We start from the raw sequence: 26,172 nt of genomic DNA on the forward strand, positions 1-26,172 counted from the left end.
AACCCCCTTTTACTGAGTGCCACTGGCAATGTGACACATTAGTCCTTCGTTAACAGCTATGGGATTTTGCAGTGAGAAACCCACCTTCCTCAGGCTCCATACGTCCAGGGTGTTTATGACTTTGGTCCTGCCAAATCCATGAGGCTGGGATGTCTCGCCCGCCCAAACATCGGTTTGTGTGAACGCTCTGTGATTTACTGCCCCCAGCAATCACTCATCGGCACGAAATAACAGATTGTACACTGCATACAATTAATAAGAAGTATCTTTAAGAATGTTAACTTAAGCAAACAGTTATTAAAGGAAAGAAAGAAAAAAAGCAAAAAGTGCACGGTGGAGCTCAAATCTTGAACTTGTCTGTAACACATGTGCTGGACCCTCGGTCTGTGTGAAAGTATACACCATCTTCCGAACATTGCTCGAAATCCATCTCGAACAAACGGGCTCTCCCACACGAGTATTAGTCCTTCCTCCTTGAATCATCTGCACAAAGCACCTTGTGCAACAGGGATGGCATCCTCCACCATCTACTTTCCTACCTTCTTCCAGCTCCCGCCAACAAAGACCTCGGCCCCACAGCCTTCTCTGGAACCTTCTCCCAATTCTTCTATCCTGATTGGCTGACACCACATTCCTAATTTGAAGAACAAAGCCCCATATCTCAGATCAAACTCAAACAGGCCGAAAGCAGAACAAACTGCTCTTCCAAAACTGCTAAAATGAAGTACCTACAGGGCATTACACACTTCACCACTGTGCTAGTGGACAATAGTCACTGTGGCAGGTTATTACTTTCTTCTTAAGCACCAGAGTAAGTAAAGCATTATTAAAGCAGCTGGATACCTCAGGCTGCTGAAGCAAGAGGGTAAAGATCTCAATGAACCCTCTAGCCAGTTGATCAGCACAAGTATTTAGTACTTGGCCAGATAATCCTTCTGGGTCGTATGCTCTTTGTGGTTCACCTTCCTGCAGGTTGCTCGTATGTCAGCATCAGAGACTGAAATCACAGGATTATTGAGGGCTGCGGGAATTTGTGATGGTTCCTCCATGTTTTGACAGTCAAAGTGAGCATAGAAGGCATTGAGCTCGCCTGCAAGTGAAGCCCTATTGTCACCTATGTTGCTTGATTTCACTCTGTAAGAGGTGATAGTATTCAAGCCTTGCCTCAATTGTTAAGCATCCTTCGTTGATTCAAGTTTGGTCCAGAATTGCCACTTTGACTGTGAGATGGCTTTGCAGAGATCTTACCTGGACCTCTTGTAACTTTCTTGACCACCATACTTGGATGCATTTGACCCGGCCCTCAGCAAACTGTGGATCTGATGGTTCATCTGGTTGGGGAAGACTCTAAAGGATTTTGTGGGGACACACTTGCCTACAAATGTTTTAATAAAATCCATGACAACTGTGGGGTATTCATTCAGATCCACAGGTGATTCCTTGAACACAGTCCTGTCCATGCACTCAAAGCAAACCCCTAGCCACTCCTCTGCCTCTTGTGACCACCTATTTGTTGTCCTAATCTCTGGAGCCTTGCTCTTTAGCCTCTGTCTGTGTGCAGTTAGAACATTCAAGAGATCTGATTTTCCAAAGAGCGATCTGTACATGAAATGGTTTAGTGTGTTGGGACCCCTGGTTGTACAGGCTATATGCTGATGGTAATTGGACAGGGATTTCTTCAATCAAGCCTGATTGAAGTCCCCGAATATAATTTGAAATGCATTGGGAGGAAATGATTCTTCTTTGGAGACGGCATCATGCAGTATCTCAAGTGCTTGTTTATAGTCTGATGCTGATGGTGTTCAGCATGTGTTCAGGATCATGGAGAACTGAGTCTCAGATCATCTTTGACCCGCATAAACTGTCATTTGAGCTTCCTTCCGGGTTTGTGGATGCTATTTATCCAGTATTTCTTCAGAATCCTGGCAATCCCTCCAGAAACCGAGGAAATAGAGAGAAGACAAGCGGTAGAGACGGGTTCCTCCTTGTTGTTAGCTAAAATCAATACCTGTATCTGGCTGGAAGCCCAAGAGGGGTTTATTTGAGAAAGCACTAGACCCTTTTGCAAATTTCATTTCTCTTTGATACAGCAATCCTGCTGTCAGGTCCTCAGTTTTGTTCTCCAGTGGCTGCACACTTGCTAACAAGTTGTTGGGTAGAGAGGGTCTCATTCCTCTGTGTTTCAGCCTGGCTTGGAGGCCCCACTTCTCTCCTGCCTCGCTTCCAGCCAATGTGATAAACCTCCATCCTCTTAAAGATGCCATTCCTGCTTAGTTGAAAGTGAAGTCCCCTGAGCCCTTCATAAGATAGTGAAATCTGTAGATCATTAAGTCGATTATTATGTACTGCAGATTACAGTGGGAAAACCTGAGAAGTAATTTTCCTTAAAGAGAATTGAAGAGCAGAGCGCCTGAAAGATCATGAAACAGGAATGCTACCAGAAAAGGGGAATTCACTAGTTATGAGGCACAAACTTTTATTTATTCACAGAGACAACACCCTGCAGTCTTAAATCTGCATGTGCCTATAAATAACACAAGGGGGCAGCTCAGTGGGTCAGGCAGTATCAGCGCAGGAAAATGAACAGTCGAAGATTGGGATCAAGACCCTTTGTCTGGACTTTAGGTTTACATCAGACCAGATGAAGAGTCTCATCCTGAAAGGTCACTCCTCCATAGTATCTTCTGTTACTCAGCATTCCAGCAGCAGATTGGGTCTCTATAATTATTTCAAATCTGACATGTTTCCATTCTATGCAGTGTCATTCAATCTAACTGAAATGTAGTCACTGCAGAAATGCTCATATTGAATACAGTTCTGTTTGGAAAGATCCAAAATGAACCAGAAACATGCAAGGAATGTCCAGTTTTGGCAGGCTGTCCCATTTTCTGCACTGATTCCATGAATGTCAAACTGTTCATTAGTGTAAAAGCTGTGCTTTTACTAATTGATTCAGCTGTACTCAGTAAACAGCCCCCTTTTGTTTATCTAATCATGTCAGAACTGGCCTCACAATTTATTGAAAAAGGCAAACTTCTCAAGGGCAACAATATGTATAGTTATGATTGTTGTAGGAATTTACACTCAACCACACTTATGCAAATATTTGCTAAGAAAATACATCTCTTAGTACATACGGTTGTGTTGTTATTAGGACTTTACAATTGAGATGTAGTCCCAGAGTATAACCACCACACTCCCAGAGTATCACTACCTCACTCCCAGAGTATCACTACTTCACTCCCAGAGTATCACTACCTCACTCCCAGAGTATCACTACCTCACTCCCAGAGTATCACTACCTCACTCCCAGAGTATCACTACCTCACTCCCAGAGTATCACAACACAGTCCCAGAATATCACATCACAATCCCAGAGTATCACTACCACACTCCCAGAGTCCCAGAGTAGGTAGCCCTCCAGGCGCAAGCCTGGGCAAGGTTTTTTTATGGAAGACCAGCAGTTGCCCATGCTGCAGGTTTCTCCTCTCCACGTCACCGATGTTGTCCAAGGGATATTGTACCATACAGCTTGGCACCGGTGTTGTCGCAGAGCCTTGCTCAAGAACACACACACAGCCTCAGCCAAGGCTCGAACTAGCGACCTTCAGATCACTAGACAAATGCCTTAACTACTTGGCCACGCACCACACACATTACTACCACATTCCCAGGGTATCACCACCACACTCCTAGGGTATCACTACCACAGTCCCAGAGTATCACGGCACACTCCCAGTGTACCCACAACACACAAGGCCATTGAAACATAATGCATAATAGGACATCATCCTGAAATGCCATGGGTTTTATTATGCATGGGCACACTTTTCTGTCTCTGGTGGCATGGGAACATTTGACCACAGAATCTACAGACAATTCAATTGAGGGAAGCACAGACTCACACAGAAGCACAGTCATTAAAGGAATGGAAAAATCAGATGATTTCTCCTAATGTAGAATTTTGTGAATTTCCAGAAATGTTGCATACAAGAGACCTAATAAAGTGCAGGATCAAGAAAGTCTTCCTCACTACTTATTTATGATAACACAATTATTGTTATTGCTGCAATATTAATGCACACTGCAGCAACATTTCTTGACCTTGCCAGTGTTCCATTTCCACTTGAGCCACCTTCAGGGTGTAACGCAAAAAGTGTGGGCACATTTATGTTATCCACTTATAATTACTAAAAGAGCAGAACCTGATTGTATTGTTAACAATGCCTTTTGGTATTAATGCTATTCAATGAAAGAGCCTTGCATCAAACTTTGATGCAAATTGGATTTAGAAGTGAAAGGGCATTTCTGTTCCAGTGCATAAATCAGTTGTTTCCTCCTTCACTGATATCATCCTGCTGCAAAATGCATCAACTTACCATTGTTTACTCAACAATTGGCAAGCATCAAGCATGCGGCATAGAAGCTGGTCACCTATCTACCATGCAGTACGCAAACAGAAAATGCTAGATACACTCAGCAGGTCGGATAACTTTAGCTTTGCTTCTCTTTTCACACTACCTGACGCATGTTTACTGTTTTGCCTGCTTTTGTTTCAGATTTCTACCACCTGCAGTTTTATGTTACTTTAACCACATTACCCACATTAACTGCCGATAAAATTATGCAATTATGCATAAAATAATAATTTAATAGAGCAACATATTTAACAATTTTGCACACTTATGCTAACACTAGATTCCACGCATGGACCTCCTATGCTCCATCAAGGGCATGAGCCTCCTACCACCGAGAACACCTTCAAAAGGCGATGCCTCTAAAAGGTGGCATTTGTCCTTAAGAACCAACATCACCCAGGATATGCCCTCTTCTCATTACTACCATTGGAGAGGAGGAACAGGAGCCTGAAGACACACACTCAATGTTTTAGGTATAGCTTTTTCCCCTTTACCATCAGATTTCTGAAGGGACAACCCAGGAACACTACCTTACTCATTTTGCTGTCTTTTTCCACTAATTTAATTTTGAAATATGTTTCTTATTTATAGTAATTTTATGTATTGCATTGTACTGTTGCCGTAAAGGAACAAATTTCATGACAGTGATAATAAACGTGGCTGGTTCTGATTCTGATAAAGGCTGAGGTTTAGATTGGAAATATTAGTAGCATGACTCAACACTCCAGATTTTATAGTCAATGATAACAGATTGATGCTAACCATTCTTCACATATACACATGATATGCAGTAATTTAAAAGCCAAAATAGGACAGGGAATCTGAAAACTGTCTTTTTAAACATGAAGATTAAAGAATCCCCTTTGAGCTGCACACACCAGGAACTGTAAATTAGAACATTTAATTCAAAACCACAGCACTATTAGGAACAAAAGGGAAAAGAAAATACGATAAAGTGAAATAATTTTTTTTTAAAAACAAGGTATTTTTGTTTTGTTTTCCTTTCCAATAATTAACCAAAGCAATATGATTTTAAACTTTTTAATTGTCTGGCAGTAATTAAGATTTATTACGGGTTATAAACACTTAAACTAGCAGACTCAATTTCTGGTGTTTGTGGATAGCCCACAGGTAACAGCCACAACTTTATGCCCTTCCTTTGTTTGAACTTGTGCACAATGTGCGATCCGGCATAGCGCAGTTTTCAGAGAATTAGTGTAACTTGAGTTTCTATGTTTAGCATTTAACTGCACATGTATGGATGCCTTAAATTGTTGACCAATTTACTGTTTAATAATGACTGCCGAATATTTAGACTATTCAGTTGATGTTTTGGGCTGAGATCCTCCATCAGTCCTGATGAGGAGTCTCAGACCAGAACTTTGACTGTTTATTCATTTCCATAGATGCTCCCCGACCTTCTGAGTTCCACCAGCATTTAGTCCATTAGTTCTAACAACTCTCAGAACATTCCCACTGCCTAATGAGTTCCCCTGCAACTTACTCTCCCTCAGATGTGTACTAACTCCCGACTGGTTCTCCTGCAGCTTATGAACACAAGTGGCAAATTATAGCAACCAGCATTTCTTAGCGGCCTGGAAGGAAACCAGAGGAAAACTATGTAGTTACAAGGAGAATATGCAAACTCCATGAAGAGAGCACCCAAGTTCAGGATTGAACCCAACTATCGGCTGGTAATGATAGCAACACACACAAAATGCTGGTGGAACGCAGCAGGCCAGGCAGCATCTATAGGGAGAAGCACTGTCGAAGTTTTGGGCTGAGACCCTTCGTCAGGCCTAACTGAAAGGAAAGATAGTAAGAGATTTGAAGGTAGGAGGAGAAGGGGGAAATGCGAAATGATAGGAGAAACGGGGGGGGTGGGGTGAAGCTGAAAGCTGGAAACGTGATCGGCAAAAGGGATACAGAGCTAGAGAAGGGAAAGGATCATGGGACAGGAGGCTGAGGGAGAAAAAAAGGGGGAGGGAAGCACTAGAGGGAGATGAAGAACTGGCAGAGTGATGGGCAGAGAGAGAGAAAGAAAAAGAGAGGAGGGGGGAAAAGCTAAATATAGAGGAGGCCACGGATAGACGTATCAGAATGGGAATAGGACATGGAATTAAAATGTGTGGCCACTGGGAGATCCTGCTTTCTCTGGCAGACAGAGCGTAGGTGTTCAGCAAAACGGCCTCCCAGTCTGCGTCGGGTCCCACCACCAAGCACATCTGCTCCCTACCCAACTCCCTTGTTCACTCGTCCCCCCATCCCTTCCCACCGATCTCCCTCCTGGCACTTATCCTTGTAAGCGGAACAAGTGCTACACCTGCCCTTACACTTCCTCCCTCACCACCATTCAGGGCCCCAGACAGTCCTTCCAGGTGAGGCGACACTTCACCTGTGAGTTGGCTGGTATACCAGTGCTCCTGGTTTGGCCTTTTACATATTGGTGAGACCCAATGCAGACTGGGAGACTGTTTCGCTGAACACCTACACTTTGTCCGCCAGAGAAAGCAGGATCTTTTTCTTTCTCTCTCTCTGCCCATCACTCTGCCTGTTCTTCATCTCCCCTCCCCCTTTCTTTCTCCCTGGGCCTCCCGTCCCATGATCCTTGCCCTTCTCTAGCTCTGTATCCCTTTTGCCAATCACCTTTCCAGCTCTCAGCTTCACCCCACCTCCTCCTGTCTTCTCCTATCATTTCGCATTTCCCCCTTCTCCTCCTACTTTCAAATCTCTTACTATCTTTCCTTTCAGTTAGTCCTGATGAAGGGTCTTGGCCTGAAACGTCGACAGTGCTTCTTCCTATAGATGCTGCCTGACCTGCTGCGTTCCGCCAGCATTTTGTGTGTGTTGCTTGAATTTCCAGCATCTGCAGATTTCCTCATGTTGGCTGGTAATGACAGCTGCTTTTTCCTCCCACCTCCCTCACCAGGGCACTTCCACATTATATCAGTGACTCCATCGCAAAATCTGGATTTTACTGACATGGACTCACCATCCAGAATCATAACAACTGGTGTCTTCCTTGGGTGCAGAGGATGGCCAAGACTTCTTCTGTGCCTTGTCATGCTCTTTGCTCTTTAAGATGTGTTGCAGAACTGCCTTCCTGGATCTTACTGTCGATCTCATCTGTCCAGTCCACTGGAGCTGACTTCACATGCATGTCCCCATCTTACAAGGGAATGAGGTCCACCGGCTACCCTCCCCTGGTTCATCCCACATGTTGAAGGGATGCGCCAGGTGTGGCTGGTGTCACATGCAAACAGCTACTTAGAACCACAGGTGAGAGTTCAGTGTCTGGTGGAAGCCAAAGCCCCAGAATGGACACAAGAAATGGAAGTGACGAAGGGCTGAAGAAGATGGAATCTGGTAGGAGAAGATAGTGGACCACACAATAAAGGGAAAGTGGTGAGGGGAGGAATCAGAGTGAAGAAGATGTGGGTGATGGGCAGATCGAGGCAGCAAGGGATGGGAAAGAAATGGGCAGTGGGATGAGGGAAGAGAGAGGACGGAGGGGAGTGGTTACTGGAAGTTGGAGAGATCATTGTGTTAGACTGGAGGCTATGAAAGTCGAATAGGAGGCGCTGTTCCTCTAATCTGTGTCCAGCCTCTGCTTGGCTGTAAAGGAGGCTGTGGACAGATACATCAGTTTGAGAATGGAACATAAAATTAAAATGGTTGGTAATAAGGATTTTAAGGCGGGTGCTGAACGAAGGGCTCCCCCAAACTGCTTTAGTTCTCAACTGATGTAGAGGAGGCTGCAATGGGAGCAGTAAATGACACCAATGGGTTCACATGTGGAACCTGCTTCACCAGTAAGGACAGTTTAATATCCGGAATGGTGATGAAAGAGGTGGTGTAGGGGCAGAGTAACACTTAGCGCATTTGCAGGATTAACTGCCTGGAGGGGGATAGGTGGGAAAAGATGAGGAGATGAGGGGATAAGGGTATCATGAAAAGAGGGATACCTGTGGAAAGTGGAGTAGAAGGGAGATAAATGGAGGGAAGGAGAAAATATGCCCTGTGGTGGGACCCCATTGGCAGATTGTGCAGAGAATAATGTGTAAGATGTGGTGGCTGATTGGGTGGTAGGTGACAACAAGGGTAGCTTGATTTTATCTATTCCCATCTATTTGCACATGGTCTATATCCCTCCATTCATTTGCCTGTCAAAATGCCTCTTTAAAATTGTTATGGTATATCCTTCCAATACCTCCCCTCGCAGGGTTTTTCATGTACCTACCTATCACCATGTTAAAAAAAACAGGCCTAATAGTTCCCCTCCACCACCACCACTTTGCTCTACCTGGTGGAACTTGTCCTCACACTAAACGATTTTTCCTTTGGCTCCTCCACGTCCTTCAAACAAAAGGAGTAGTCATGGGCACTCATATGGGTCCCAGCTATGCCAGCCTGTTTGTCGGCTACGTGGAACAGTCAATGGTGACCATCCCGCACTTTCCCTACGCTACATCAATGGCTGCATTGATGCTGCTTCCTGCACCTAAGATGAACAGTTGACTTCATCCATTTTCCCTCAACTTCCACCTGGCCCTCAAATTCACCTGGTCCGTTTCCGACACCTCCCTCCCCTTTCTCGATCTCACTGTCTCTGTCTCCGGAGACAGCTTATCCACTGATGTCTATTATAAACTCATGGACCCTCACAGCTACCTGGACTATACCTCTTCCCACCCTGTTACTTGTGAAAACGCATTCCCATTCTCTCAATTCCTCTGTCTCCACCACATCTACACTTAGGATGAGGCTTTTCATTCTATTTTCATTTTAGAGCAATGGAGATGTCCTCTTTTTTCAAAGAAAGGGGCTTCCCTTCCTTCGCCATCAACACTGCCCTTAACCGCATCTCTTCCATTTCACATACTTCTGCTCTTACCCCATCCTCCCGCCACTCTATCAGGGTTGGGGTTCCTCTTGTCCTTACCTACCACCCCACCAGCCTCCACACCCAGCACAAAATTCTCTTTTGTTTTTGTAATTTATTTTTTATATTGAAGTTCATCATCAAACAAACATTTCCATAAGATGTATTTCAGACATTGTACACGTATATCATATAATCATATACGTCACAAATCTCCACAAAGTATTTATCGGAGGTATACACTTATAGAAAAGAGAGGAAAGAAAAAACAAGCAAAAGGAAAAAACTATGTACAAGTAGAGAGTGATCTTTCTTTTTAACAACATATTCATTGATTTGTGAGAATAAAATCTGGCCTATGAGACATTATGTAGTTAAACCATTTTTCCCCAGTGTGAATTAAATTGTTCCAGCTTATGATTAACAGATGCTGTTATCTTCTCCATTTTGTAAATGTCTATTGTAATTTCCATCCAAGAACTTAAAGTTGGGCTCTCCTGTGATAACCATTTCCTGGTAAGAGTCTTTTTACCAGCCACCAAAAGTATATTCATTAAATATTTATCTCTTTTCAACCATTCTTGAAGTATATACCCAAAATATATGGTCTTACTCTCTAAGGGTATTTCACATTTAAAGGTGTCTTGTAGGGCATTGTGTATCCCCCTCCAATAGTCTTTGATAACAGGGCAGTCCCAAAAAATAAGATAATAATTTGCATTTTGATTTCCACAATTTCTCCAGGAAACAGGGAGGTTACTATCATAATGGGATTTCTGAGAGGGTGTAGGAAAATATCTTATCAAGTTTTTCCATCCAAACTCCCTTCATTTCTGTGAACTGGTACACTTCCATTGATACCTCCATATTATTGTCCATTCTTCCTCAGACATAATTATCCCCCCTTCCTTCTCCCATTTTGTTTTAATGTATGAAGTCGAATGTGTTTTAAGATTTGACAGATCTTTATACATGCTTGAAATGAATCTACTACCGTTATCTGAATTATATGCTTTTCTAAATAGCTCTATCAAGCATGTACTTGCCTTGGTTACATTTTTAAGCGTCTTATTAACATATTGTCGCATCTGTAAATACCGATAAAAATCTTGTTTTTATAATAAGTATTTCTCTTTAAGCATTTCAAAACTGAACAGTGTTCCTTCTTTCATTCTGTTGCAAAGAATTGTTATTCCTTTCGCTGTTCAGTCCTTACGTCTAGCATCCAGTTTATTCGGTGTAAAATCCGAGTCATATGCACACCATTTAAGAATTGCAATATCTCCCTCTAGATTATATTGTTTTATAGTAGTTTTCCATATTTTAAGAGTCAATTTCACCCACGGGTTATCAATAGTATTTATGTACCTTTGCAGGTTGTTATCAGCCAAAATTGCTTGTATGGGGATGGGAAGTATCCGCTCCTCAATGTTTTTCCATTGAGCGTCATATGATGGGTTGCACCAACATATCACAGCTCTCAACTGTGCTGCAAAATAATAATCTCTAAGAGAAGGTAGGCCCCACCCCCCCTTTTCCTTTGCTAATTGCAAACTTTTGAGACCAACTCTAGGCCTTTTACCCTGCCAAATACACCTTGATAACATCTTGTTCCATTCATTGAATTGATTTTGATTAATCTCTATTGGTAGGGTCTGAAAGAGATATAACAATCTGGGCAGTATATTCATTTTAATAGACTCAATCCTTGAACTGAGACTGGAAAAAGGAATCAGCTTCCATCTCTCCAAATCTTCCTTAATTTTTTTATATAAAGGTTGATAATTACATTCTGATAATTTTGCCAAATCTTTTTGGCATAATATTTGAAAGACTCTGTTTGCAATGCCCAGAGATATCTACTTTCAATTTCTCTTGGTGGGCTATAGTTATATGAAGGTAATTGGATTTTATCTATGTTGATCTTGTATCCTGAAAATTGACCATATTGTTCAAAGGATTGCATCAATTTAGGTAAAGAGTTTGTTGGTTGCCCTAGATAGATCAAAATGTCATCCATATAACAAGGCAATTTATGCTCTGTCCATTTAAAGTTTTTTGCACACATATTCAAAACAGCAGCCTCCTGTGATGACCATATAGACATTGAGGAGTATGCGGAGGCAGTAATCAGCTACATAGCCAAATGCACGGAGGATGTCACTGTGATGAAAACCTGAACCGCACGTGATTATAAAAAGCCATGGATAACAACAGAGTTGCATTCACTACTGAAGGCCCATGACTCAGCCTACAGATCGGGGGACAGGAGTGCACTTCACTCAGCCAGGTCTGTGTTTTCAGTAGGGATCAGGGAAGCGAAAAGGGCCTACGTGGGCAAAATACATGGACACTTCTGTAACACAGGTGACACCAGATGGATGTGGCAGGGAATTAAAGCTCTGACAGACTACAAGATCAGGCAGAAAACTGATGACAGCGACACCTCTCTTCCTAACAGGCCTAACAAATTCTTTGCGCGCTTTGAAGCATTAAACACTACAGCAAGGGGGAAAGCCAGTCCCTTCTTACCATCTGACCAGCCAGCTCCAATCATTGATTCAGAGCAAACACGGAGGACCCTTGCCAGGGTTAACCCACGAAAAGCGGGAGGTCCCGACAACATCCCTGGATGTGTGCTCAAGGAATGTGCTGATGTATTAGCAGATGTCCTGACAGATATTTTCAACATCTCCCTTAGTCAAGCCATTGTCCCCAGATGCTTAAAAACCTCCACAATCATCCCTGTAGCAAAGAAATCAGTTGTAGCCTGTCTGAATGATTACTGTCCCGTTGCCCTGACCCCCATAGTGATGGAAATGTTTTGAACGGATTGTCAAGCCTCATACCACAGCCAGCCTCCACTCAGCGCTGGATCCTCTACAGTTTGCTTATCGTCCAAATCGCTCTACGGAGGACGCAATATCCACCACACTGGACACAGTTCTCTCTGACTTGGACAACAAAGACACTTATGCCAGAATCCTGTACATTGATTTCAGTTCAGCGTTCAATACCATCATCCCGCAGAGACTAGTGGAGAAACTGTCGCTGCTTGGCCTTAACACTGCCATGTGTCGCTGGATACTGGATTTCTTGACAGAGAGACCACAGTCAGTCCGTGTTGGCAGGAACATCTCTGACTCCATCACACTGAGCACTGGATCCCCACAAGGCTGTGTGCTTAGCCCATTGCTGTTAACACTGCTAACACACGACTGTGCAGCCAGATTCAAGGAGAACCTGATCATTAAATTTGCTGATGATACCACAGTGGTGGGGCTCATCAGCAAAAATGATGAAACAATACAGGGAGGAGGTTAAATACCTAGAGAGCTGGTGCAGTGACAACAACTTGATGCTTAATGTCACCAAAACCGAGGAGATGATCGTTGATTTCAGACGATCTCAGCCTGAGCACACACCCCTCAGCATCAGCGGCTCCATAGTGGAGAGAGTGGAAAACATCAAGTTCCTTGGGGTGCAAATCTCAGACAATCTCACCTGGTCCAGGAACGCCACTGGGTTTGTGAAACAAGCCCAGCAGAGATTGCACTTTTTGAGGAAGCTTAAACAAGCATCACTCCCCACTAACATCTTAACTACATTTTACAGAGGAGTGGTTGAGAGTGTGCTGACCTTTTGCATCACAACTTGGTACTCCAGCTGCAGTGCTGCTGACAAAAAAGCCTTGCAGAGGGTGGTGAGGGGAGCAGAGAAGGTTATTGGGGTCTCCCTACCTTCTGTCCAAGACCTCTTTCAGAGTCGATGCCTCCAGAAGACACAGTACATCATTAAAGACCCCTCACACCCTCTCCATGAACTGTTTGTTCTTCTGCCATCAGGTAAATGTTACAGGAGCATCAAAACTAAAACCACAAGGCTACTAAACAGCTTCCTCCCACAGGCAGTCAGACTGCTAAATAGCTGCTCTACCTGACTCTGCTTTGGACACTTTTAACTTGCACTGGACACTTATAACTTGTTTTTAACTGACATGTGGCTGTTGTATTTTACTACTGATTGTTATGTTTATTATTTAGTGTTGCATTTGTTATGTTATGATTGCACTGCTCCTGGGAAAAGCTGTCTCATTCTGCCCTGCAGAGCTGATGTACGGTTAGAATGACAATAAAGTTTTTGAATCTCGAACCTTAATAGTAATTCCCCTGATATCTTCATTTTATCTGATGTATTGAGCTAATGGTTCCAGATATAATGTGATGAGTAGTGGTGACCATGCACAACCCTGTCTTGTGCCCCTTTCTAGGGTATGACTATTTGATAAATATCCATTGATTTTAATCCTAGCAGTAAGGTTGTCATATAGTGTCTGTATAGTTTTAATAATTGTGTCTTGGAAACCAAATCTATGTAAAACTCTGTAAAGAAAATTCCAATTAACCAAATCAAATGCCTTTTCAGCGTCCACGCTTATCACTATTGCTTCGATTTTATTTTTTTGTATATGATCCATAACGTGGTGTCCTTCGTATATTGTCTTGTGTTTGGCATTGTCGTATAAAATCTGTCTGATTGTTACGTATGGGTAGAATGGGTATGGGTAGTATGGGTAGAAACTCCTCTAATCGTTTGGCCATGATGGAGGTAAATAATCTATAATCTACATTAAGAACGGATATTGGTCTAAATGACCTGCATTCCATTTTATCCTCGCCTTCTTTCGGTATAGCTGAGATTATCGCTTCCTTCTAACTGGGTGGCATTTATGCCTTTTTTAGAGCCCAGTTCAGTGTTTGGAGTAGAACAGGAATTAACTCGTTTTTAAACTCTGCTGTATACCCATCTGATCCTGGTGACTTGCTTAATTTAAGCCTACTAATTGCAACTTCAGTTATGTCAGCAGTCACCATTCTATTTTGTTCTTCGCTTAAAGTGGGTAACTCTAGAAAATTCAAGAAGGTGTCAATTTGGGTTATGCTTCCCCCTGGAATTTTGGAATATAGAGTTTTGTAAAACACTTCAAAAGCTTCTTGAAATTCACTTAGCTTATTTTTTATCATTTTTGTTCTTGGATCCCTAATTCTATGAATTGTATTTTCTGCTATCCTTTTTTCAGATTCCATGCCAGTATTTCAGTATTTTTATAGACTTAGATCCACTTTCATAATGTCTGTTTCAGAAACATTAAATTTTACCTGATTTCTTGCATAGCCAAACTATTAATTTCATTCCTAATATTTTTAATTTCCCCTAATGTATCCTGTGCCAAATTCTTGCCCAAGGATACTTAAGAATAGGGAGTAAATACTGTCTATTTCTGTCAGCAGTGGTCACATACACTCACTGGAAGTCTGTGGACTTCTGCTGTTGTAACCCATCCACTTCAAGGTTTAACATGTGCATTCAGAGATTCATTCCTTCACATCAATATTGTAATGCATGGTTATTGAGTGGCTGTCACTTTCCTGAACCAGCCTGGCACTTCTCCTCTGACCTCCCTCATTAACAAGGTGTTTTCACCCACAGAACTATCTCCTCAGTGAATTTTTTCTTTGTATTTTTCACACCATTTTCTATAGACTCCAGAAACTTTTTACATGAAAATCCCAGGAGATCAGCAGTTTCTGGGCTACCTGAACCATTCCATCTGGCACCAACAATCATTCTACTGAAAAAGCCACTAAGAACGTATTTCTTCCTTATTCTGATGTTTGATCGGAACAACAACTGGACCTCTTGACCATGTCTGCATACTTTTATGCATTGAGTTGCTGCCACATGTTTGCTGATTATATATTTGCATGAACAAGTAGATGTACCAAATAAAGTGGCCACCGAGTGTACTATAAATGGGTAAAGAGACGGACATTTAACATTTTCTCGTTCGCTCTCTCCTGACCTCAAATGGATCTTCTCGTCTTTGATCCTTGATCATTTTATGTTGGTAGCTTTGGAGCCCAAGGTGGCAAAGGAATATTTGTAAAATGCAAGTCCATCAAAGACAAAACTATGTTTCTTTTTTTGGAAAAATTCCATCCAGTCATTTCAACAGTTAACAAAACTTTGTTTTTTGGATTTTGTCACTTAAACCTTCTCACTTTTACCATTGTGAATCTTGTGTTTACTTTTATTGATATTATTTTGGTGAACTTCTGTTTATTCCTTTTTCCTTTTAAGCCTCAAATATTTTCAAGTCCATATTTTTCAAAGTTGAGATCAGGATTTCTGTCTTACTTTGAAATTAAGGTCTTTCTACCTCCTACAACCTAATCTTTTAATAAAAACAACTCAAGCTGATTGTAATGTGATTTGTGTGTCATTTACCTTTTACTCTTTATCATTTAGGGCCTAAGCCAATTGGGTTGTGGCTCTTTGCAACTCATTTTAGAGGTATCTTGCTCCAAGTAAACACTGTATTAGATTGGAATTCAGTGTATGTCAATGAAACCTTTGACCACGATAGGAGTCTTGGCCCGTTGTTGTTTAAAGTACTTGATTCATGCAAAATGACCTCAATTTTACACAAATTGCTCCAAATAAAGAAATTCTATAAAGGCCAATTTAGAGTTTGAAGTACTTTTATGTTAAAACTTTAGGTTATTCCAATTTATTAGAACTTGTTGAATAACAAAATAATTTGATTGTACTGACTATTCCTGTAATTTCTCAATGCTTGGAAATTTGGTATCAGTATCCTGGTATAAATGCCCTTTACATTGTTTCATTCAGAAACTGCTTATGTGTGATGAGATATTTTATACAAGAAACATTTTCTCCTTGTGTGACCCCTGACATGGCAAAATAAGTTTCAAGAATTGCTAGAGTTAAAGGCCTGTGAAGAGATCCTAATTTGTGGTTTTTATTTTTGTAGGTGGCAGATGGAGCTAATGCAGTAGTGCTGGGGCAGCTGGGGGACATACCCTGCCCACTGGCTATTATTGGAGGGAATTGTACACTCCAAGGTTTCGATCAGGAAGGAAATGATCTTTTCTGGACGGTATGGAAATACAGAATTATGCCAGGACTGAGTACAGTACCAGTTTTTGTAGGGTAAGAGTTAGGATGGTACCAAGTACTGTAAAATGTGGAAGCAATGCTGCTTTGAACAAAGAACCAATATCCTTTCCCTCCAGCTTCCACCCTCCCCTTAACTTCACTTGGTCCGTTTCAGACACCTCTCTCCCCTTCCTTGATACCTGGCTGTCTCCTTTTCTGGCAAAACTATCTACCGATATCTCTTATAACCCACCAACTCCCACAACTATCTTGACTATACTCTTTCTCATCCCATCTCCTATAAAACTGTCATTCCTTTTTTGCCGTTTCTTCATCACTCTTGCCTCTGTTCCTAGGATGAGGCTTTCCTTTGCAAGATATCAGACATGTCCTCCTCCTTCAAAGAACGAGTTTTCCCTTCCTCCACCATTGATGCTGTCCTCCATTTCCAAGATATCTGCCCTCACCCCATCTTGCTGCCACCTTAACAGGGATAATTTTTCTCTTGTCCTCACCTACCACCCTATGAACCTTTACATCCATCATATCATTCTCTGCAGTGTCTGCCATCTGGAAAGGGACCCTACCACCAAACACATCCTTGCATCTCTTACTCTCTGCTTTCCAAACAGATCTCTCCATAAGACCATAAGATATAGGAGCAGGATTAGGCCTTCGAGTCTGCTCTGTCATTCCATCATGGCTTATCCCTTTGAGATTCCCTTGTCCATTTGTCCCTCCCCACTAATCTCGCTCCTGGCATTTACCACTGCAAGCGAAAAAACTAGACCTGCTCATTCACCACCTCCCTCAACTCCATCGTCCCAACAGTCTTTCCAGATGAAGTAATGTTTTACCTGTGAAACTGTTGGGATTGTTTACTGTATCTGGTGCTCTCAATATGGTCTCCTCTACATTGGTGGGAACCAATGTAGATTGGGTGGCACCTTTGTTGAACACCCCAAAAATCAGGATTTCCTGGTGGCCAACTATTTTAATTCCAGTCTCCATTCCCAATCCGACATGTCACCCATGACTGCCTCTACTGCCATGATGAGGCCACCTGCAGGGTAAGGAAGCAGCACCTCCTATTCCATCTGAATAGCCTCAACCTGATGAACATCAAATTTTCTAACTTACAGTAATTTTTCCTTCTCCCACCTTCACTCTTCAATGCCCCACTCTGGCCCCCCTCCAACCTCTTCTCTTATCCTCTCCTGCCTATCGCCTACTTCTGGTGCCCCTCCTCCTACTCTTTCTCTCATGGTCCATTCTCCACTCCTATCAGATTCTTCTTTCTCCAGCCCTTTAACTTTTCCATCTATTACCTCCTAGGCTTGCTTCATCTTCACCTCCCCCAATCACCTGTTTTCACTATTGCCTTCTAGCTTGTATTCTTCCCCTTCATCCTCCTTATTCTGGCTTCTTCCCCTTTTGTTTTGCAGTTCTGATGAAGAGGCTTGGCCTGAAATGTCGACTGTTTATTTATTTCCATAAATCCTGCCTGACCTGCTGAGTTCCATTATGTGTGTGTTGCACCAATGCTTCCTCATCATTAGTTTGTAGAGCAACAACATAAAATAAGTATTTTGGATATTTTTCTCAGTATTTTGCCAATTTTTGGCATTTTATTCTGAGAGGCATGTAGGAAAAATGGTAAAGTTAAACAGTAAATTATCTGGTTACATTAGGCATTAGTTATGGAAGAGGCATAGTAGCAGTATGACAGTCTATTCTTGTGGTTCCTCCATAAAGAAATGTACCTCAGTGTGTTATTAAATTTATGATTCTGTGGTTTAATAATATAGGTACTCTTTCTAATTCTAGGGACTGCTTTGGTCCACCTTGTTCAGTTTGACCAAGATATCCATCTGGGCCAGTCTCATTTGTCTGCATTTGCCTCCTATCTCTCTAAACTACTTTTTTATTATCTATGTACCTGTCCATGTCTTTTAAACATCATAAATGTGTCTACCTTTATCTTTTCCTTTAGCAGATTGTTCCATATACCCACTATTCTCTGTGTGTGGAGTGGGGGAGAGTTGGCCCTCAGGTTCAAATCAAATGGTTCACTTTAACATCAGAGAATGTATATAGTGTACTACCTGAAATTCGGCCATGGAAGAAGGGGAATTGGGAGGAGCACCAGGAGGTGGTGGTGAGGGGCAGGTAAGGAGATAAAGTAAGAGAGGAAAATGGATTGGGGAATGGTGAAGGAGTTGGGGGGGTGCAATTACCAGAAGTTAGATTAATCCTGTACCCTGAGTGTGGCCTCATTACGGCAATAGAGGAGCCATGGGCTGACATATGGGAATGAGAAGTAGAATTAAAATGAGTGGCCACTGGGAGATCCAGCTTTTTCTGGCGAATGTAGTGTAGGTGCTTGGTGACATCATTGAGGAACCGGGTTGTCTACAGGTCTGCACCCTGAAGGTGCGCATCATCCAGGCTACTCCTGGAGATATTGAAACGCCAGACCGCATGGCCAGTATGAGAACCCACTGCTCATGGAGAACCGTAGTTTGAGCTGTAGCTGTAGATCATGGACTCTGATAGAACCACAGCCACCTTGAAAAGAAAGGAAAGACACAAGAAAAGAAGAATAAGCTGTTTCACGGATGAACTGGAAGAAGTCGCGTGGGTCTGCAAAAACATCTAGCTCCTTTCACCTTCCTTTTTAATATTCCTCCCTTCACCTTAAATCTGTGTATTCTAGTTGTTGAGTTCCCTATCCAGGCCTCTGATGATTTATACACCCCCTCTAAAGTCACTCTTTTGCCTCCTACACTGCCAGGATAAAGACTCCAGTATCCAGCCACTCTTATACCTCAAGCCCTCCGATCCCAGTAACATCCTTGCTATCTTTTTTGTACCCTTGCCAGTTTAAAAATATCCTTCCTATAAGTGAGTGACCAAAACTGAGTACAATGTTCCATGTGTGGCCTCAGCAACAACTTTGATAGGTTCACCATGGTTCTCAACTTCCTGTATTCAGTACGGGAAGTATGCAAAACACCTTAAGAACTGTCATTGATCACAGAGCCCAACTAAAATGGGAGATTGGCAAAAAAATGAAGATCATTTAGACTCTTGATTCTGGATAAAAGTTCTGAGGTAGGGCAATGGAAAGAAGAATGTTTGGAGATTGCACCCAGGAAATAAATTGATGACCTTACAATCAATTGAATTTTCTTTAAGAGATTTAAGATATATCGATGGATGTCCTATCTGTATACACCTCTGTCCCCATCAGGAAGACCTTGGGACTATCTGTTGCGATTTTGATAACACCCAACAAATTCCTCTCCACTGTTACCCAACAACTTCTCTTTTGGCTTCTCCAATTTTCTCTGGACCAATAATGTAGCCATGGGCACTCGGGTGGTACCTGGTTATGACTGTCATTTAGTTGACTACATGGAGCAACCCATGTTCCAATCTTAAACTGGCAATGCTCTCCAACTCTTTCTCCACTACACTAGCGACTACATTGATGCTGCTTCCTGTACCTATGTGTAGCTTGTCAAATTCATCAAATTCACTGTGAACTTCCACTCTGCATGTGTGGCCTTTGTCAGTCGTGGTCAACCATGGGTACTGCGCCTCTGGTAGTCACTGGGAGTGGCTTCTCTAGGGTGCAAGCCAGGGCAGAGTTGATATGGAGATCCGTATGTTGCGCATGCAGTGGAACCCCCTCTCCATGCTGGTGACAGGTCCAAAGGAACGACGAAAGTCAATACAGTTTGATGCCAGTAGCATCACAGGAGTTGAAGTGCTGGTGCTGGGTACAGCGGTCAGCTGCCTTTGGGACCGCCTCCGGATTTTTGCCTCTGGGTTTACTCCCAAAGCCTTTCCCCTGAGCGGATATAGCTGCAAGGCAGCAGATGTTTGAAATCAGAGTTCTCCCTTTCCTAGATGAGCTACCATCCATGGCTAATGAGCCCCATCTGCCCAGAACAACTGGTTTTAAGGCGTCAGTGGTATGCCTTTGCCCCTTCTCCTGTCAGTGAGAACAGCTCCGCCAGGCATAAGAACTATGCCACACGTGAAGGCCAGGAGGTGGACTTGGTTGTCAGAGGCTGTTTGAGACACATGCCACGAAGAGCATTTGTTTAGAAGTGGGAGCTCGTCCCCACTACCACCCTTCGGCTATGACTATCCTTGGAGCCACTCTGCACTCAAATTCATTTGGTTCAACTCTGACACCTGTGTCCCCACACTTGATCACCATCTCCATCTCAGGAGACAGATTATTCACTGACATCTTCTAAAACACTGATTCCCATGGTTACTTCGATTACACCGTTTCTCACCCTGTCATTTAAAATGATGTAATTCTTCCAGCATTTCATTTGTCTCCACCACATCTGTTCTTGTGATTTGGCTTTACACTCTAGAACATCTATGGAAATGGGGTTATCCACATCCCTTCTATATCCCACATCTGCCCTTGCCTCATACTTCCCAGATTGTAACAGTGATAGAATTCTCCTATTCTCACCTACTACTCCACTAGCTTATGGATCCAACATATCATCCTCTGCCTTTTCTGCCATCTGCAAAGGGATCCTATCACCAGGCACATTTTCTGCTTCCCTCCCTCTCTGCTTTCTGCAGTGGAACTCACTCTCTCCATGACTGACTGACATGGACACACACAAAACCCCACCCACCTAGACACCACATATGTGCTGAACCATTCAATCAAAAACCTCAAATGTAGTGTCTACTGGAAGTACAGACTTAATGGATCATTCTTCGACCTGTGTTGTCAGTGTGCCAAAACAAAGGTAGTCAAAAAACTCATCCTAGAAGCCCCCTGTGCTGATGTCTGTGCTCTGATGGCTCACACTGAGTTTGATCTTCAGCTTATTCTCAACAAATTTGCTGAAGCCTTGCAGCTGTTTGGTCTTACTTTAAGGCTAAGCAAAACTGAAGTCCTATTTCAAGCTTGTCTTCGATCAGCCGCTACTACCCCCTGTATCTCTATCGAGGGAACAAGACTGAGAAATGAGGAGGAATTCAAGTTTCTCAGCAGTGTTATTTGTAGTGATGGCTGACTAGACCGAATTCGGCACCAGGATTTGCAAGGCCAGCCAGAGCCTTGGTTGACTGCGATTAAACCAGAACAACATCTGTCTGTCCACAAAACTAAAGATGGACAAAGCTGTTGTCCTCAGCAGTCTCCTGTATTGGTGTGAAACCTGGACCATATACAGAAGACACCTCAATCTAGAAGGATTCCATATGTGTAGTCTGTATTCAATCATTGGCATTTGTTGGCAGGACCGAGTCACAAATCTAGAGGTCCTCAACAGGGCAGGGGCCTCAAGTGTTGAGACCATGATTGTAAAAGCACTGCTTCAGTAGCCAGAGTATGTCATGTGTCTGAAAGATTCCTGAATCCCTGAATAGCTATTAAATGGTGAGTTTTTGCTGGGTAAAAGGAATTGAGACAGGCCTCATGAGAGGTCCAAAGACTATGTGAAAACTAACATTACACATGCTGAGCTTGTACCAAAATGGCTGGAACACAGTGCGTAAGACCGAAGTGACAGGCAAGCCTTGGTTAGGGCCGCTCTTAACAACCTAGAGAGACACCGGGCAATACTAATCACTTTTTGACAAAGAAGGAAAGCAACAGCAGTGGCTCCACTTCCAGATCCAACATAGTTTTCATGTCCTGTTGTGGACTTCTCTGTCTCTCACAACTTGGATTTAGCAGTCACCTATGAACACACAATAGAGCTGCACCATGCTCACCTAAACAGTCCTTCCAGGTGAGGCCATTCTTCACATGTGAAACCCTTCATATGTGAACTTAATGCATTCAGTTCTCCTGTTGTAGCCTCATATATCAGAGACACCCAATGTAGATTGAAAGATTGCTCCATCTGCCATAACAGCCAAGATCTCCCGGTAGCCAGCCATTTTAATTTCACTTCCCATTTCCACAGCAACATGTCTGTCCATGGCCTTTTCTACTGCCAAGTTGATGCTACACACAGATTAGGGAACCAACACCTCATATTCCAACCTGAAGGCATGAATATAATTTTCTCTAACTTCTGGTAACCACTCCCCTGTTATTCCCTCATCCCACCGACCCTATCACTCTTTCCCCTCCCTTGCCCTATCAGGACATCACCTGCACATTCCTCCCTCTGCTTCCCCTCCTCATATCCTTTCCTTGGTCCATTATTCTCTCCTGTCAGATTTCACCTTCTTCAGCCCTTTATCAATTCCACCTTTCACCTGCCAGATCTTGTTCTACCTTTTCCACCCATCTTTTTATTTTTGGCTTCTTCCCTTTCTTTAAAAAAAAACAGTCCTGGTGAAGGGTCTTGACCTAAAATGTCAACTATCCATTTCCCTCAACTGATGCCTGACTCACTGAGTTCTTCCAGCATTTTGTGTGCTGTTTTAGATGTATTTATTTTTCATTATCCTTCATGAAGCAGGAGTTGCAGAGATTAAAACAGTTGATAAATCTTTCTAGGTAGTTTTTTTTAAAATCGAAGCAAGAGGCTGAGAGTGAAGAACTAAAGACATCTCGGAGAGAAGCCTTTTTTTTTACTGATCGGGGAAAAGAGGCTAGACTGCGCAGGCGCGTGATGTAGCGCGCCAAAGCTTTAAAAAAAGACCGCCACATACAGCGGCCATCATCGGAGTGGACTGAGTCAGAGTGGGACAGCGTTGGCTCAACAGGCTTTGTCATGAATAGGCAGAGGCGACAGTAGGATGTTGTTATGCTCCTCTTGCAGGATGTGGGAAGTAAGGGAACCTTTGGTGTCCCTGACAATGACACCTTCAAGAAGTGCATCCAGCTGCAGCTCCTAACAAACCGCGTTAGGGAACTGGATCAAGAGCTGGATGACCTCTGGATCATTTGGGCGAATGAGGAGTTAATAGTTAGTAGTTTCAGGGAGGTAGTTACACCGAAGGAGCAGCACACAGGTTACCGTCAGGCGAGGGAAGGGGAAAGGGCAGGCAGAACAGGGCTCCCCTGTGGCCATTCCCCTCAACAACAAGTATACCAATTTAGATACCGTGGAGAGGGATAACTTACCTGGGACAAGCTGCGGCAGCCGGATCTCTGGCACTGAGTCTGGTTCTGCAGTGCAGAAGGGGGGGGGGGGGGAAGAAGAGGAGAGCGGTAGTGATAGGGGACTCGATAGTTAGAGGTATGGACAGGAGGTTCTGCGGTCATGACAAGAGACTCCCGGATTGTTTGTTGCCTCCTGGGTGCCAGCATTCTGCAATGGGAGGGTGAGCAGCCAGATTTCGTGGTACACATTGGTACCAATGACGTAGGAAGAAAGAATGAGGAAGTCCTGGAGAGTGAGTGTAGAGAGCTTGGTAGGAAGTTAAAAAGCAGGACCTCAAGGGTGGTAATCTCAGGATTGCTACCTGTGCCACATGCCTGTGAAGGTAAGAATAGGATGCTCTGGAGGATGAACACGTGGCTGAGGAACTGGTGTATGGGGCAGGATTTCAGATTTCAGGATCATTGGGACCTCTTCTGGGGCAGGTGGGACCTGTACAAGAGAGACAGGTTACACCTGAACTACAGGGGTCCAATATCCTTGCAGGGAGGTTTGTTAGTGTTATTGGGGGGGTGGGGTTTTAACTAGATTTGCAGGGAGATGGGAACCAGTGTGCTAGAGTAGATAGTGGAGCAGGGCTGAAAATAAATGATGTTAAAAGTTCATGCAAAGTCACAAGTAGAAAGGTTGTGTGTGGTGGTAATAATCCTCTGAGGTGTGTCTATTTCAATGCGAGGAGTATTGTGGGAAGGCTGACGAGCTGAGAGCATGGATTGACACGTGGAATTATGACAATGTAGCCATTAGTGAAACTTGGCTACAGGAGGGGCAGGACTGGCAGCTTAATGTTCCAGGGTTCCAATGTTTCAGACGTGATAGAGGCAGAGGGTGAGGGTGGGAGTTCATTTCTCAGACTGGAAGCCTGTCTCTTGTGACGTTCTCTGGGATTCAGTACCGGGACCATCGCTGTTTGTCAACTACATCAATGATTTCTACAAGGACGTACAAGGCACTGTTAGTGACTGGTGTTTTTTTGGGACAGGTTGTTCTCTGGCAAGGATGTCGTTGGTAAGTGGGAGGCCTTCAAAGGAGAAATCTTGAGAGTGCAAAGTTTGTATGTTCCTATCAGGATTAAAGGCAAAGTGTATAAGAATAAGAAACCGGTTCTCTAGGGATATTGAAACTGATAAAGAAGGAGAGAAAGATGTATGACATGTATATAAAACAGGGAGCAAATAAGATACTTGAGGAGTATAAAATGTGCAAAAAAATACTTAAAGAAATCAGGAGGGCTAAGAGAAGACATGAGGTAGCTTTGGCAGTCAGGGTGAAGGTTAATCCAAAGAGCTTCTACAGGTATATTAAGAGCAAAAGGATAGTAATTGGTCCTCTTATTGTTGGCTAGAGTGGTTGGCTATATATGGAACCAAAAGAAATGGGGGAGATCTTAAATAGTTTTTTTGCGTCTGTATTTACTCAGGAAACTGGCATGGAGTCAATGGAAATAAGGCAAATAAGTAGTGAGGTCATGGAACCCATATAGATTGAAGAGAAGGAGGTGCTTGCTATCTTGAGGCAAATCAGAGTAGATAAATCCCCAAGACCTGACGGTATTCGCTCGGACCTTGAAGGAGACTAGTGTTGAAATTGCAGGGGCCCTGGCAGATATATTTAAAATGTCGGTATCTACATGTGAGGTGCCAGAGGATTGGAGGATAGCTGATGTTGTTCAGTTGTTTAAAAAAGGCTCAAAAATTAAACCGGGAAATTATAGGCCGGTAAGTTTGACGTCAGTAGCAGATAAATTATTGGAAGGAGTACTAAGAGATAGGATCTACAAGTATTTAGATAGACAGGGACTTATTAGGGAGTCAACACGGCTTTGTGCGTGGTAGGTCATGTTTAACAAATCTAGAGTTTTTCGAGGAGGTTACAAGGAAAGTAGATGAAGAGAAGGCAGTGGATACTGTCTACATGTACCTCAGTAAGGCATTTGATGAGGTCCCGCATGGGAGGTTAGTTAGGAAGATTCAGTCACTAGATATACATGGCGAGGTATTAAATTGGATTAGACATTGGCTTAATGGGAGAAGTCAGAGAGTGGTAGTGGAAGATTGCTTCTCTGAGTGGAGGCCTGTGACTAGTGGTGTGCCACAGAGATCAATGATCTGGATGATAATGTGGTAAATTAGATCAGCAAATTTGCTGATGATACAAAGATTGGAGGTGTAGTGGACAGTGAGGAATGTTTTCAAAGCTTGCAGAGGGATCTGGACCAACTGGAAAAATGGGCTGAAAAATGGCAGATGGAGTTTAATACAGACAAGTGTGAGATATTGCACTTTGGAAGGAAAAACCAAGGTAGAACATACAAGGTAAATAGTAGGGCACTGAGGAGTGCAGTAGAACAGAGGGATCTGGGAATACAGATACAAATTCCCTGAAAGTGGCATCACAGGTAGATAGGGTAGTAAGGAGAGCTTTTGGTACATTGGCCTTTATAAATCAAAGTATTGAGTATAAGAGTTGGAATGTTATGCTGAGGTTGTACAAGGCATTGGTGGAGTATTGTGTGCAAATTTGGTCACCAAATTACAGGAAGGATATTAATAAGGTTGAAAGAGTGCAGAGAAAGTTTACAAGGATGTTGCTGGGACTTGAGAAACTGAGTTACAGAGAAAGGTTGGACTTAAGGTTAGGACTTTATTCCCTGGAGCATAGAAGAATGAGGGGAGATTTGATAGAGGTATATAAAATTATGATGGGTGTAGATAGAGCCTGCAAGCAGGCTTTTTCCACTGAGGTTATGGGAGAAAAAATCCAGAGGACATGGGTTAAGGGTGAAGAGGGAAAAATTTAAAGGGAA

The 26,172-nt window shown here is 43.0% G+C and overlaps 1 protein-coding gene across 3 annotated transcripts in view; it reads left to right on the plus strand.

Annotated features, from left to right (window-relative positions):
- Positions 1-26,172, plus strand: part of bbs2 (Bardet-Biedl syndrome 2) — a 168,084-nt gene that overhangs the window by 19,066 nt on the left and 122,846 nt on the right. For all 3 annotated transcript variants that reach the window (XM_059992559.1, XM_059992557.1, XM_059992558.1), the window contains exon 4: positions 16,136-16,261. In XM_059992559.1, the coding sequence (XP_059848542.1) occupies positions 16,136-16,261 (126 nt within the window). The remainder of the gene's footprint in view (positions 1-16,135; positions 16,262-26,172) is intronic.

Source organism: Hypanus sabinus, chromosome 17 (genome assembly GCF_030144855.1).
Source record: "Hypanus sabinus isolate sHypSab1 chromosome 17, sHypSab1.hap1, whole genome shotgun sequence".
In the NCBI taxonomy this organism is placed as follows: Eukaryota; Metazoa; Chordata; class Chondrichthyes; order Myliobatiformes; family Dasyatidae; genus Hypanus; species Hypanus sabinus.